Consider the following 16,360-nt stretch of genomic DNA (forward strand, 5'->3'; position numbering starts at 1 on the left):
TCCCTAAATGCAACTGGCGTGAGCGTGTTGAATGTCAGTGTCGCTAATAGTCTCAGTGGAGCCACAGCTTTTTACCCTTGATTAGATTTAATCTTTGTTTACTGGCCTTCCAAGAAGAGTGGAAGTATGTGTGTGTCAAGCATGATCATATATGCACACCCACGCATGTGTATAATTTATATTACTACAGTTGTACCTTCCTGGCATTAAACAGAACCTGGTATGTCAGCTGCATCATGTTCTGCATGTACTTGTTATCACGGTTGATCTTGGCAGGAGTACTACAGGTGGAGACACAAGAAGGACAGGTAGAATGACAAGAAGAGATCATGGGATTATGCCCATGAGAGGCAGTACCTACTATTGCTGCCAATAGTAGGCACTGCCATTCATACATGCCACAGACATGTCAATGCTTATGTTAATGGGCATAATAGATTGGAAACCTGGTGAATAAATCTCGCCTCCAGGCTACAAGTAGCTTCATTAGGATTTCTCAAGTTCTCAAGACATGAAACACCTTGGCGAAGAGAGGGAATGGCTACTAAAACATACTTAAATATACAGTAGGAAACAAGACTTGCGTTTGGGGTGTTAAATGAGGTATAATTTTGTGAAAGTATTGCTTTAGAGAAATAATAGAAGATATCTGGGATGAAAACCATGTGGTAGTTTTAGAGGAAAACCATCTGATAACGTGTCCTAATCCTTCTCAAAAGGACAAACTTTTGTTTAGTTGGAGGTGGGTTTGTTCTGGTCTGCCATCATGCTATATATTCCCGTGTAACTTCTAAAGGTTCATATAAGGATTGATTGGACATCACGCTTTATACATCACGCTTTATACATCACGCTAACACTCTATGGCTTCTTCCTCTCACACAGACTTATCACAAGTTATGTGGTTGTTATGATGTGGTGAGGTCATATCTTGTGGTCAAATAACGCATTTGTTTTTGTTGTTGTTATGAAGATAAAAATAATTATTTAGTAACCAATGTTTAATTAGTAACTAAACACCCTGCTCATACTGTCATTCCAGAACTTTGGACTTGTCCGTTGGCCAAGATGCCCGTGGGATTAAAACACAATTCTACGACCCAGTGGACTCCTATTCCTGTCGCTATAATAGGTAAAGGTTCCTCTAGATAATTGCATTCTGGGGCCATGGAACACAACAGGAGGAACTGTCCAGTATAATGGGAAATACAGATGTCCCTACAAAGTATAGGACACCAATTGTTAACGATTGAAGTTGGGTGGTCACATTCTGAGCGGTTATCATTTATTGAGCAAAAATACACATGCCTGTTTGTTGTCACATATTAGGTTACAATAACGACACATGTCGTGTCAACAGATGTGAAATTAAGGAATTTGGCGGAAATCTCCCCATGGTGACCCTATAGGAAAGTTCCAAGGCATTAATGGATAGTATGAAATCCCCTCGGTAGACATGAAACAACTATTGAACTGTAAATGTCCAATTCTGCTATATTTGGCACAGGCTCTCAATTTTAACATTGCTTACCTTTCCTAGTTACCATGAATAGTGGTTTGTGGACAAACAAGAGCAAGTTATAACCCGCTGTAGCTCTTGTGAAATATATAATAGGTAAGCGTACAGTGCCCTGCCTTACCGGGCCGAGTGTGATTTCACCCTCACGTTCTGGTGAGATCATCTCTGTCTATAAAGTACTTTCATTACTCAGTGCGCTCTTGGCAAGAAAAGAGCAGACCTACTGCCCTGGTTACTATCAGTGACCTTCACGATGGCAAAAAATGTCTGCAGGAGAGAGAACCGCACAGTGGGTACAACTGTCAACGCAATGAGACAAGACAAAAGCAGTGCGGGGTGAACATTTTAAAGCACATGTAACATCCTGGCACAGCGACTAAAAGGTTTCATCACAATATCAACCCAAAGCCCCTAAAACTGAGCAGAGTGATACTGTTACTGATCATATCATTTGTGCACCATTCCATGAAGGGAGATATCTCGCGTAAAGAGAGAGTTTGGGAAATCTGTCTGCTCTGACATGGTAATTGTAGCTCATGCTGTTCTCTCCTCTTAGGTAACGGTCCCTCCGGAATCTGCCTGTCGTACCTGCTGTCTGGTTATACTCCGTATGTAAAGGACGGAGCCGTACACCCCAACCCCATACTTCAGAGGAAGCTGGAGGAATCCCCTCGGTCTCCCATCACACTGCAGGTTTGTTTTAACCCAAAATCAGTATTGCAAGAAATAAATCTAAATGCTACGTTAGAAATATTCTAAATGATTGGGCCACTGCACAATACAGAAAGGCTTGTTTGTTCCTCTTTATCCAGAATACCTTAAAAGGTCAGGTCAAAGCATATTCAATGCTTATTCTGTACTTTTCTAGTGCACATGCTATGATCTTTTATACAGTCAGCTTACATACTTGTAGAATAACCATTATGTCCCAAACCTCATAACTGTCCCTTTAATAAGGCAGTTCTTCTATTCAGCACTCCCTTTGGTTTAACAGGTAAAGCACGTTACACCTTCGTTTCTTATCTGCAGCAGCATATCTGGTAGGTTTGCAACTTTATGACTGTCTGTAGCATTTAATGACTCCTGGCAAATCATAGTTTATCATTAACACTATGTAAAGACACAGATCTCATCTGATCTCATGAAGATACCTCTGAGGTCCGAAAAGCGTATGTTTTCCTATGATGGCCCAATCAGAAATATCAGCTTTAATTAAATATGTAACGCCAATGTGTTTTTCATGCAGGATCTTGAGTACCTGTCGGAAGGTTTGGAGGGACGATCGCACAGCCCCACCGCTCTGCTCTTTGATTCTCTCCTTCGACCAGACACAGATTTTGAAGGAGACGTGGATTCTGTGCTCACATGGAAATTAGAGCCTCAGAATGCCATAACACATCTGGTGTTGGGAAGAGATCCTCCTGGGGGTGCATGGAACGTAAGTAAAAAAAAAAAAAAAAACACATACCAAGTACATTCCATATATAATTAATATATACGCATACCTTCTGTGGGAATGTGTGAGAAAAATGATTCTCTCTTCACTGTGTGAATCTATGTGACCAGCACTGTCATTGTATTAATCATGTAGCATATGCTGTTATTAAGATATCCATTTTCTGTTTTAGGCTATCGAGGGATCAATGATCACACTGAGTCGTGGGGACTGGATGGGTCTTCCAGACTTATCTTTCAAAGACTGGACAAGAATAAAAAGGAGGTAGGCATTATCGGCAATATTGGCAACGGGGCATTACAGAATCTGTATTACAGAATCAGAATGATAACAGTAATGATTCTTAAAAGTATTGTTATTTGAATACTCCCCAGTTTCACACAAAATTTAAGATTTATGTGTGTGGATTGATCAGGGCCACCTCGTCATCACCGGACGAGTGACACTAAATTGAGCAAGTGTTTGCTGCAACTTTTGGATTCCTTCAGAAATATTAACCTGTTTTGTTTTTCTCTTTAGGAAACTCAGAAATGATCGATCCACCGCAGGTGACATCCTAAATTATTACCAATATTATGTAAAAAATAAGGGACTGGAGGACAATTTCATCTCAGGCACAACTGTCACATCTGTGGTAAAAATTGACAAGCATGCCTTGAATGGTCATGAGAACGAGAAACAATATGAGGACAGCACAGAGGACAACAGCATCTTTCAAGTGAATGGCTACTTTGAAGATGAGTTTGGTGCCCAGCAGAATTTCTCTCTCTACGCAGAGAAAGTGGTGATTGCCACTGGTACATACGACAGCCCATCATGGTTGGGAATTCAAGGAGAAGAGCTCCCATTCATTTCACACCAAATCTCAGCTTTGGAGGAGGCTATCAAGACAAAGCTTGTTCATCCGCACTCAGACCCGGTGTTAATTGTTGGGGCAGGACTGACGGCTGCGGATGCCATTCTTCTTGCTCATCACTATAACATTCCTGTGATTCATGCCTTTAGAAGACGTGTCAACGACCCAGCACTCATCTTCAACCAGCTTCCGCAAGTCATGTACCCAGAGTACCACAAAGTACATCAGATGATGAAGGAACAGTCTGTTTTTCAAGATAGTCCATACCAAGGTTACCTCAGCCTCCCTCAGCACCATGTTACCAGTTTCCATGCTGACAAGAAGTGCACCTTCAAGGACAAGCATGGACAATGCAAAGTTTTTAACGTTTCCATGGCTCTGGTTCTTATTGGCTCCAACCCCAACCTTTCCTTCCTTCCAGAAAATGGAACCAATCTGGCTGTAGACCCTGAGCTGCCTGTCACTTCTAAAAGAAACCCTCTGGACATTGACCCATTCACATACGAATGCACCCAGGAGAAAGGACTCTATGCAGTCGGACCCCTGGCTGGTGACTATTTTGTGCGATTTGTACAAGGAGGTGCCTTAGCTGTTGCAAGCTCACTTATAAAGCTGCAGAAAAGGCCTCCTTAATAACTACATTTGACTGTCCTATGATATATTTAGTTGCTTCTGTGTAAATCGGCAGCTTCCACCCAGGGTTCTTACAAAGAGGGTTCCTCGATGTCTAACCAAGGCCGTAAAGCTTGAAGAGGGACGTTAAAGCCACCCTGGTACAATGGTGCCACATATACGTAGTGCCTCTCTACCTCCAGGGGCTCAGCCGGTTTACAACGATTTCACATAAAAAAGTGCTAGAGGATTTGTTCCCTAAAACATTGGTTCTTTTGCATAGAAATATGCATTTTTATATTTAAATGTATGTCACATTGATATGACATTTTGTGTTTTCTGAGGATATATATTCTTTGAGATTTAAACTATTTTAATAAATTATATTTTGCGCATATATATAAATATATATATATATATTAGGAGAAAACTTTCCATGAAATGCAAACTTCTCATTAAACTTCATACAAAACAAACAATATATTTTATATGTTAAAAACACAGAATAGTGATTCTCTATATGTCAGCCCCAATCCTCACTTGAGGAATACCGTGTGGTAAACTACCATCTCTAAATGTTTTTTTTTTTTTATCTTTTACTGTTTCTTATTTTTGTTTTCTTATGTTATTTCAGTATCTTTTTTTTTTTTTTTTTTTTTTTAAGAAAGCTTAATAGAAACAGTTACATTGTATAACATTTACAAATTCCAGTTTTGTGTTTTTAAAAGCCAAAACATTGTTAATGTTTACCACAATTTTGTAAGTTATGTTTTTAATATAAATAATTATGACATTGTATTCCAACCAGTTCATATTTTCTTTCCAATGCTAAAAAAAGCAATGTAGCTGGGTTTTGTATGCAAGTAAAAAATATATTTTTAAAATAAAAATCATCATCTTGACGCACTCGGTCATGGTTTAATCGTACAGCTGGATCATCCAACCAGTAGAGTCTGCGAGCAGAAGCATACAGGGAGTGTTATTGAGTGGCTGGGATGAATTGCCCCATATGTAAAGAAATTGGGAGGGGGGGGGATCCCAAATGGTTATCTTGCATAGCACCTCATGGACTGTTAATCCTGCTCTACTTTACCAAGGACTATAGAATTGTACAGTTTAAGAGATAATTTAACTTAAAATCAAGCAGAAGAATGTGATATAAACCAAAATCTTTTTTCTATGTTGCCCCAATAAAAATATATCACAATTGAGTAGACACTCATTCTCTTGGACCAATTTAGTTATATTCATTTTCATACTAACCAACGTGTTCCTCAAAACATGGGTCCTCTACCGTATGTTATCTTAGACTATACAACGTATGAGACATCTTTGTCTGTGATCCTAAAAATGATGGGTTTACCAAGCGTTGGCTATAAAACACATACAACTGAAAAACACTACCCATCAAACATGTTAAATTCTATTTTACTCTTGGCTCTGTTTTGGACCGTGTCTAGGAATCCACATCTTATGTGTCAAGCAAGCTGAGATCTGCAAAATTTACATAACAGCAACTAATAATGGAGACTCTTTTTCTTCTAATTTGACAAAGTATGAATAGAATCTCACATACGCAGCCATAAATAAGATGTGTGTGTGCAAACGTGAGTAATCTTGAAGCCAAAAAATCCCTGCCAAAAGTAAGGATGCAAGTATTACTCGGAGCAGGTCTTAACAGAGTATGGCATATAGTTATACGATATATCTTATTAGTTTACAAATGTGCCCTGCTCTTTTACATAGCCTTAACTTGAATGACAGAACAATAGACTTCAGGTCAACTTTTGTTGACTTGAAGGCCAGGGTTTCATTCGAGATGTGGCCGTATGGAACATCTGGTGTAAGGTTCAGCCAGGTCTAACTATATCCATTTTTCATCTCAAAAGGCAATAAACACACAAATGGTCAAATGGTTTGCTAGTCCCATAATCCATGAAAACTTCAAAGACCAGGGCAAGTATTATACTGAAGCAAGCACGACCAAGAATCAAAGCCATATTTCATACTGTTTATGGTTACATGCAACCCCAGATACACAGACATTGGCTGTACCAAACGCGTACCAATGTCTGTGTCGTAACATAGAAACAGATGCTATTCTTTATAAAAACATCTTAAATACAAATGGGAATGCAAGAAAGGTTGCCAGAGATAACAATGTGTCACACAGGGCCAACTCCTGCCATCAACAAGTGGTGCCACCACATAAGCATTCACCCAAGGCAAAAAACTACATAATGGTAGGGCCATTATCTGCATATCCAGACACGCATGGAAGAATCCTTGGAAATTAAGGTTATTTGGACACACGGTGACACATTGTACACATAAAAAGGAAGTGACAACGTATCAGAGATGGATTTAGTCCAAAAGAGAGAGAATGATTCAACGAGTCTTCTAGGGATTTATGTATCAGGACATGTGACACTCACTGCCTACGACATGCGCTCTCCTCTAGCGTCTCACTGGCATAGAGTACATGCGCTATGTCAATCCATTCCTACAATCGGAATGGATTCTAGGATAGATAGACCTTCTTTGCTGAGTTTATGGCAAATATATACTTCATTAAAATCAACATTAACATGGGGAATATTTTTTTCATTTGTGTGAGGCCTGGTGAAATCAATTGAGTGACTTATTTTTCTGAATTTTATGCACGTGGACTACATGAAAAAGTAGCCTACTCAGCCACATGTAGACTCCAGAAATTTCCTTATCAGTATATTGCGTGCTATATTATTTTTATTATGTTTACAAGAAAGTTAAGTTAACTAATACTTATCTAAGTCAGCAATAGAGTGGTGTTATAAAAGTGAAGAATGACAGATAAAAAGTGTTTTGGTTTTTTTTTGCTACCCCCACACTAGCACACAACGTACAAATAAGTCATGGAACGGGTCACGTGTACTGTGCAGGGCATGGAAAATTACCGCAGTCACATACTCCTGGTTAGCAGTGACATTTGTAGCTTCTTGGGTCTTCAAATCAGAACCAGCAATCCGACAGCCCAACTGTAATTGGAGTGCGAATCATTAATCTTCCTTCAGCTTCACTTCTTAAATTAGTTTACCAGGTTATATAAATAAATAGAAAGTCATCGGAGACGTATTAACTAACACTGTGCTGTGTTCTTTTTACTCAATAAAATACAATAAATTAATAAAATCTCCTGTTTGTAGAGAATCCATTATGTTGAATCGGAAAACTATTCCGGTAGACCTTGTTACACTAGAATCACTATTCTCATTCATAAAGGTCGGAAGCCTTTTTTTTGTCCCTGTCATAACCTGCTCATTTAATTGACAGTCTAGGTCAGGTTTTACTTGTATCTTTTCTCATGTATAAAAAAGATTTTCAGGCAAAAAAAGGCAAAAAACCCTGAATCATGCTCCAAATGTAAACAGCGTAGGTAGGGTCATTATGATCTACAGATATGAGCTTCTAGACCAAAGGTACGAGGCATAGAAATAGCAGGAATTTTCCAGCCACGCTTGGTTATGTCTGGCAACATGACAAGATACAGCAGAGATAAGCGATTTAAAACATACTATGAAATAAAAATAAGTAAAGACGTAGTAACTGAGCAACTATATAGTGTATTAACGTGGAACGTGTATGTTATAAAACACAGCTTTTCTTTGCATAAAATAAAATCTCCAAAAATAGCCAAGAGCAAGAATATATATATATATATATATATATATATATATATATATATATATAAATAAAACAGGTTTAGGGTGGAATTCGGCAGACCAATGTACCAAAAGATATAACCCATGTTAAAGTTTCTATAAAGAATAGCATTGCCAGAGATATTAACTCACGTAACTTTGTGAAAGATGGTTCACTTAAAGCAAACTATAAGGAGGTAACGACCCTCATCTTCTTAGCATTTGATAAAAAAAATGTATAATTTTCAAGCTTTTAGATTACACAGTTTTGGACTTTGCTTGGTTTGTTTCTAATTTAGAAGCATCGCTTTATGCATTTGGCAGCAGCTCCCAGATTGCGATCAAACAGTATTTACCGATCACAGGAAGGTGCTAGAGGTTTATTGACTTTTATCCAGCTTTCCCCGCATCTAGGTGAAGCCTCTAGAGAGTCTGGCATTAGTCTCTAAATAACCTTTTATCTGCCACATTCCATTATGACATCCGCAGTAACGACTCAATGGGAAGGTTTTAAACTAACAATAATAATAACAAAAAATTATGAAACCAACACATATATTTAATATGCATAATTATCACCGACAGGTACAATGCAACCTACTTTAACTTTATCAGCTAGGCATGTATAAAAAAAAAAACACACCTCCATGGAGACCACTTTATGCCATCATACTAGCTCCAAAACATTGATAATTACATTCCGGCTTTTTTTTTTATATATATATTTGATTATCCTTGACAAGCTGCAGTGTACTCAACATTCTCTTGATTTCTCCTGATTAATGTACTTTTTCAACAAGCGTTTTAGAAGTCCTTACATCACCAGGTCATCCAGAAGCACTTCATTCTACCTAATTGACAGTCTTAACATGTTCTCATGCTGTCGTTTATCTATACACATCTAAAAGCAAGTGATACTACACAAATAAGCAGTGCTGGGGCAGCTGCCCTGGACCATGGAAGTGAAGAAGACTTACCCTTGGTAGGTAGTGAAGGATCTTGTCTCCAAGTTCTTCCAGCTGTTTATGACATCTGGTAGAAGAAGACCATTCTCCTCAAGCCAAGCCAAACATCAGTGTCTTGATCGAAGCAATCGTAGGTGATTCACTTAACCTGGTTTCAGGATAGCTGTACCTGTTACACAGCTGAACCAGACAATGACAGAAACAAGTGTCCCCCAAACCCCTAATAAATATAATTAACCTCAGAAATGAGAAGTACAGCAATGGAGTTGACCCTCTTAAAACTCAGGCTACGGATAGTTGGAGTCATTGATTTTTCCACATTTGGTGTGATTTTGCAGCGGGTGAGTTTAGGTACCAGAACCTAGGTTATAAAAATGGGGGCTTTTTCCCTTAAAATGGCACCTATCCCTTGCTGGCTAACTTCCCATGGTTGTTTGTATCTGTAAGTCAGTTGTTTCCCCTATCATAAACAAGCATGGTTACATTTGAGGGCTATTTAGCTCTAAGACCCGGAGCAAAGCAAACAATAAACATTATATATAAACATACACACAATAAATACACTAGAAACACAACATGTTGCCAAAACAGTGAAGAACACATGATAAGTGGGTAGACATTTATAAGGGACTTACTAAGACTCAGTGAAAGAAATGTTACTGCGTAGATATTTATAAAACAATTGACAAAAAAACTATGAAGAACCCCAATAAACATGAATGTGATAATAAAGCTGGAATGTAACTTTGAATGTGTTTTTGAAAGTATTATGCTAAATGTGAAAATAGATCCATCCATGTATAACGTATAAAACATGGGGCTGTATAATGAATAACTACTATGGTAACTTAGCCAAATGTTGGTATTTGCTTTACAGTATAACTGTATCATGGCCAATACCCTTTAAACCCCAGTGTTGTTTTTGGCCTGAAATCTGGGATAAAGGTGGAGTATATATCTCTTTGTCTTTGGCCTGCCATGGCCACCTCTGCACAAAGCCAAGGTCTAAGGCGGGAGATAATCATAGGATCTTTAGGGGCCACACGGCAGCAAATAAAATTAGGGTGAGGTTTTTTACCCCCATTGTCTCTTGGTGCCTGTGATGATATGTACAGAATCAATAGGCACACAATGCTCTCTGGGGCATTGCATTATGGGGCATATAGTCTATAATAAAAACTAGTACCTGTCAGCTGTATCATTGCTACGCAAATGACATTTATTACTGTCACTTGTATGGGCCCTGTAAGTTGCACAATGTCCCTTTAAACATCCTAGCACAGGCCTTTTTCCTGACATTTGCGGATGAATTTAGCTCTAAAATTTGTAATCTGTCCGTCATCACCCCCATTCCTCTTCGCTAATGGAGAAAGAAAGAAAGAAAAAAAACCCATCCCCATTCAAGTCTAAAAGGTTCTGTTACTTAACCTCACGCTGCCTAATTGATAAATCCATAACAAATGCCATGGATGGGATCCAGGCTCTGAATCTGCAAACATACTTATTTCATTTTGATAAAGTGAAGGAAGGAACCTCTAGCCTCATCAGTAAACGCTGATTCACCACAATCAACCTCATTCCGGGGAAAGCCATATCGATTCCCACTTTCTTCTTGTCACCAAAACCCGACATGTATATCTCATATCACATAAGTCATGGTTCTAGTCTGCCACTTGTTAAAGCAATGGGCTGCTGCAAGAATTAACCATCTCCTTGTCTACAGCTTGTATGCAAAAGCACGAAGATTCTGCTTTAAATGGGATTTTGGGGTTCTAATAGGCACAATAGTTTTTTAGACTGAACATTACTGGGTTATTAGCTTAAGCCAGGGGTGTCCAACCTGCAGCCCTCCAGCTGCTGAAGGACTACATCTCCCATAATGCTCTTTCAGCTAAGGGGCTGGCTGAGGAGTCTGGGAGATGTAGTGAGATGTAGTGAGATGTAATGAGCCCGGACCCTGTACACTAAGTTATTAAATATACAGTGGAGTTTGAAAAGCAGTCTCATCACCATAGCAAACAATATAATAAATAATAATGACCTTGCTGGCTGGCCCAATCTATTGGTTTCCATGGTGATCAGTTTTTTCTTTTACATTTGGAGCACTCACCCCAGCAATTAATAATACAATCCTGCTTGTTCCAAATGTAGCACTCTCGGCACATGCCTCAGTTAATAAGTATTTATATCACATATAATAGACAGTGTTTATATGACATAGTTACATAGCCTTTCCTATATCTGTTAATTTGTTTGTTGATCCAAAACAAGGCAAAAAAAAACCCCCGGTTTCGCTCTTTCCAATTTTGCACTAACCAGGGAAAAAAATTCCTTCTTGACCCCAAAATGGCAGTCAGATTTCTCCTTGGATCAATAAGCTGTTTCCCCATAATTAAAGATTATATCCCTGAATATTATGTTTTTCCAGGTATCGATCCAGTTGCAGTTTAAACGTCTGTACAGACTCCGATAAAACTACCTCTGCAGGCAGAGAATTCCACATCCTTATTGTCCTTACTGTAAAAAACCCTTTCCTCTGCTTTAGTCTAAATATCCTTTCTTCCAGTCTGAACGCATGACCACGTGTCCTATGTATAGTCCTGTTTATGAACAGATTTCCACACAATGGTTTGTATTGGCCCCGAATATATTTATATAATGCTGTCATATCCCCTCTGAGGCGACGTTTTTCTAAACTAAACAGATTTAAATTAGTTAACCTTTCTTCATAACTATAGTGCTCCATTCCTTTTATTAATTTTGTAGCCCACCTCTGCACCCTTTCTAGTGCTATGAGATCCTTCTTTAGAATAGGTGCCCAAAATTGCACAGGATATTCAAGGTGCGGCCTTACCATTGATTTATACAGAGGCAAAATGATATCTTTATCCCGCGACTTGATATATAAACATATATATATATATATATATATATATATATATATATAAACATGGCAATGGTTGTTTACAAATATAGAAACTGGTAAATTGTCCTAACTTGCGGGGCCAAACTGAGCTGTAGTTAACGCTGGTTTGCCAATTGCCCAAATCCTACCATAATAACTCAATAGAACTCTGCTTTATAAAAGAAATAAGGATTCTATTTGTATTACAGACACACTTTATCTGCCCAGATCTGTTTAATCTAATGAGACTTTGTATAACTTTCCCCCCCCATTAAGGTTAAACCCCACTTTCTGGTCCCAGTCCAGACCTTTTTACTAGGGTAGGGTGAGCTCGTAACAGGCAGCCGGTTTAGTTATGCAGCTTTTAGCCGGCAAATGCTAATGAACCCAGCTCCGTTGGGAGTAAAATAGTACCTTAGCTTTGAATATCTTCAACACAATTACACTGATTGCAAACTAAAAAAAAAAAACATAAGTGTCCCCCCCCCCCCCCATATATAAATGAATTTATGCTGCTAAGTGCTGTGTAGGTGACAATCGTGACATGCCTGCTTTAATGACACTACAGGTCTCACGTGGGACAAGCTGCTCGAGCTGTGAAGATGAAGACGTGAAATACAAGGTAATGTGTTTTTTTATAACTTGTAAATGAGTAGATACAATGCACAATAGTAATTATTTTCGCTACGTATCTGGAGTGGGTTTATTTAAGAAAAGCTAATGCTTCAGTCCATGCGAAGAAGCTCTTTAAAAGTAGACCTGCGTTTCCCTTAAGTGTTGAAGCTTCATTAGTCCTCTATTACCGTCTGATGCTAGCGCTAAATCTTCCGCCAAAATGCCATTGTGTGATTTGGGGGTTTAAGTGAAATCATTGCATTATGTATGATTGAGGAGTCTCAAATACACGGGCCCAGAAGGTTACAAACAGGCCAGGGTTCTGGGTGCCCCTACTTGACCCCAGGTGGATTAATAAGTCTGGTTAGAAATGGGTCAACTGTGATCAAGCAAGAGAGTTATACGGATACCGTGGTTTGTATTTGGAATATGGAACCTTTTACGCGTTTCGTTCTCATGACTTGGTAAATAAGTGTGTACCCTGCACCTAGAGTCTTCTTAGACATACAAATACTTTAAGGCTTCACTTTTCTTTCTCGGTGCAGAGATGGATATTCAAATTGAAAAGATAAACTTTTGTGAATGATGAACAAATATGTCTGTTTCCTTCTGCTATGGAAAGTGGTTTTCATGGAAAATGGCAATTATGTGCATAGAATCATATGCAAACTTTTTAGTTTGATGTACGTGGGGTAGATCAGTATGGCTGGCAGAGGGTCTCCTGTTTGACTAGCTGGTGTTTTAGACCAATTACCCCTGGTGGGAGTGAGACCTGGAATGAGACCACTGAGGCTGGCGCTGCATTTGGCAAATGCTGGTTTCACAGCATGTTTTGCCACTTACAGCCACCTGGTAAACGGAGGATTCTTCTCTCATGTATGAGTTTAGAGATGGAAGTCCTTATTATTAAAATAATACTATTTTTTTCTAAAGGAAAAGACCACTTTACCTCCAAAAGACTGTCCATAGAATGGCGCCATCTAGTGGGCGCGCCATGGCAGCACATGAATGCCTCTGAGTGTTTTCAAAGTGGTGTGAAAGCATCTGAGAAATTCAATTCTATTACAGCGAATAACACCTCTGCTCCATGACTGAGCATGCTGGGAGTTGCCATCTGCGACAACGGGTGTGCTAGATGATACTGATCCAGAATGCTGTCTAGAATATTATAAATCTAGACGACTAAAAAGGGTTATTTTACTGTATGGTCTGCAGCGGCTAAGGGGTTAAAGGCATGCTAAGCGCCATCCAATATTGCATAGAACAGCTCCCCCGCCTCAAAAAACTAATTTTCCTCTGTCGCAGATAGTAGGCCGTGAGGTGAAGTGTGTGCTTATAAGAAAAGATACAATAGCGGGTGCAATCTGTCATTTTTTTTTTTAATTGCTTTGGTGCTTACATTTTAAACGACAGAACAAGAATTTCAGATTACAGATAAACATTAATGAAAATGAATAAGTTGGAATCTGACTTAATAAGAGAACAATTTGTATATTTATGGAAGCTTTAAGTGCAATACATTATTCTCCAGTTATTAAGAAATGCTTTTCATGTAATAGATGAGGCTGCCTGGGCCACTGCTACTCAATGCAATTTTGAGGATTAAAAGGGCATAATGTATTGATTAGTCTGAAATACATGGGGCAGGGCCCTCGCTGTGTACCTGGGATGATTCATTGCAGCTTGCACAAAGGTGGCAGCCCTTACGTGGGGATCCTGTGATGTGCTTTCACCGTAATGTGAAAAGGTAGGATACATACATTAAAGCACAAAACATATGGAACGAGCAGTCTATCCCATTATACATGAAATGCTATTGAAGCCTGAGTGTAGTTTGTTACGTTTTTTTTTTTTTTACTAGGGCTACTAGGCTTCATTGCCAGGGACACAGATACGCACTGCCGGCTTCATTACCAAGGCTATTTTTAAAAGGTAGAGTACTGTACACAGTCGCATGCGCAGGTGTGTTCCCGACCGCCTTCGCGATGAAGCCACCTGGTAAGGTGTCTACATCAATAAAAATGGGGGACTTGATGGGCCGAATGGTTCTTACCTGCCGTCTAATTATGTGTTTCCATGTTGTGGGTAAAACGTGCTCAGACTGCAAAGAGACAGGGCCAGGGAGAATCGGGGTGCACTGTGACTCAACTTGTTCCTGTATTATGTACCATTATGCCCCATTGCCTCACAAATTTGATTTAATTCTATTCTATGGGTAATATCCAGATTATTCCTCGTGTACTTTAATGTGTATCATAGCAGTGGCCTTTTAGGTTTCTCCCCCCCCCCCCCCCTTGTGCAAATCTTTGGATCGATTTCTATCAGAACCCATTTACACGGTCTCCACCGCTTCGCTCCTTCTTGGCTTGAACGAGATGTGTTTTGGCTAAAGTAATCTCCGGCTTACGATTATGCATGGGTGGCGTACTCACCGTGAGCCAGCTCCAGCGCTGTCTCAGATAAGATTTCCAGGGTATCGGACAAGACATCATTAAATTGCCCATCACAGACCCCGCTAACTGCCCCCCAGCCGATCCCTTACTGCCATACAATCCTCAGCTAGACCATAATATCTAGTTCTGATTCATCAACAATACTTCTATAGAAAGGAAGCTTCCGCTGCAGGACTGTTTCCTAGAGACAGGGTTCTAAAGCAAATGAAAATGCAGTTGTCATTTAATGCTTACTGTAGATTATAACCAAGTTATTGTCCCTGTAACCTTGCATTTGCCATCCTTTTCAACTGCCTGTCTATCAGTTGCTTTTGGTTTTTCACATCCCACATTGTATAAAAACATACACAGTAACAAAATAAACAAACTTCACAATAACAGCATTTACATTAGTGCAGGAAATGCAGGAGACTGAAGTGAATCGAGTAGGAGTTGGTTTGAGCTGAAAACAGATTGTGTGTGTGCGTGTGTGTGTGTGTATATACACACACACACACAAACTATATGGACAAGTATTGGGACACCTGACCATTACACCAACAGGTACGTTTGACATTGCATTCTAAACATATTGACATTAATATGTAGTTTCCACTCTTCTGGGAAGGATTTGCACAAGATCTTCTGTGGGAATTTTTGCCCATTCATCCAGTAGAACATTTGTGAGTTTGGGGTGGAAGAACTTGACCGGCCGCACAGAGCTCTGACCCCAACCCCATCGAACACATATGGGATGAACTGGAACGGAGATCGTGAGCCAGACCTTCTCGTCCAACATCAGTGCCTGACCTCAAACGCTCTACTGGATGAATGGACAAAAATTCCCACAGAAACTCCCCAAATCCTGTGGAAATCATTCCCGGAAGAGTGGAAGCTGTTATAGCTGCAAAGGGGGACCAACTACATATTAATGTCTGTGTTTAGAATGCGATGTCATAAAAGTCCCTGTTGGTGTAATGGTTTGGGTGTCCCAATAATTTTGTCCGTGTGCTGTGTATATCTCTCTCTTTGGTTAATTTAAGGGCAGCTGCAAATCTAACTCCAAAATTTGGAAAATGTTTACTACAATTTTACTAGAAACCAAATGTTAAGAAAATAATGTAATTGTGCAGAACCAGAATTTTCACTTGATCCGAGTAAACTCACCATAACTACATGCCTTTGGGTGGATCATCATGCTTCTTCCATTCGTCGTGCCTGTGTGCGGGAAGAAAAGGGATGTGACGTCATTTACCAACGCTGAGAGAAAGCTATCACCGGCCTACCCTCTCCTACACCAACAAAGATTAGGTGTAATAA

At 39.4% G+C, this 16,360-nt stretch overlaps 1 protein-coding gene across 1 annotated transcript; it reads left to right on the forward strand.

Moving 5' to 3' along the window:
• Window positions 1-1,068: 1,068 nt before the first annotated feature.
• On the forward strand, window positions 1,069-4,464 carry LOC149299075 (oxidative stress-induced growth inhibitor 1-like). Its single transcript, XM_089486576.1, has 5 exons — window positions 1,069-1,132; window positions 2,076-2,212; window positions 2,766-2,957; window positions 3,148-3,239; window positions 3,495-4,464. Exons 1-5 carry the CDS (start codon window positions 1,069-1,071, stop codon window positions 4,462-4,464), a joined length of 1,455 nt encoding a protein of 484 aa, XP_089342702.1.
• The last annotated feature ends 11,896 nt before the right edge of the window (window positions 4,465-16,360 follow it).

The sequence above is a fragment of the Sceloporus occidentalis genome, unplaced genomic scaffold, assembly GCF_023333645.1.
Source record: "Sceloporus occidentalis isolate IW3139 unplaced genomic scaffold, rSceOcc1.0.p SCAF_29, whole genome shotgun sequence".
NCBI classification, from domain to species: domain Eukaryota; kingdom Metazoa; phylum Chordata; class Lepidosauria; order Squamata; family Phrynosomatidae; genus Sceloporus; species Sceloporus occidentalis.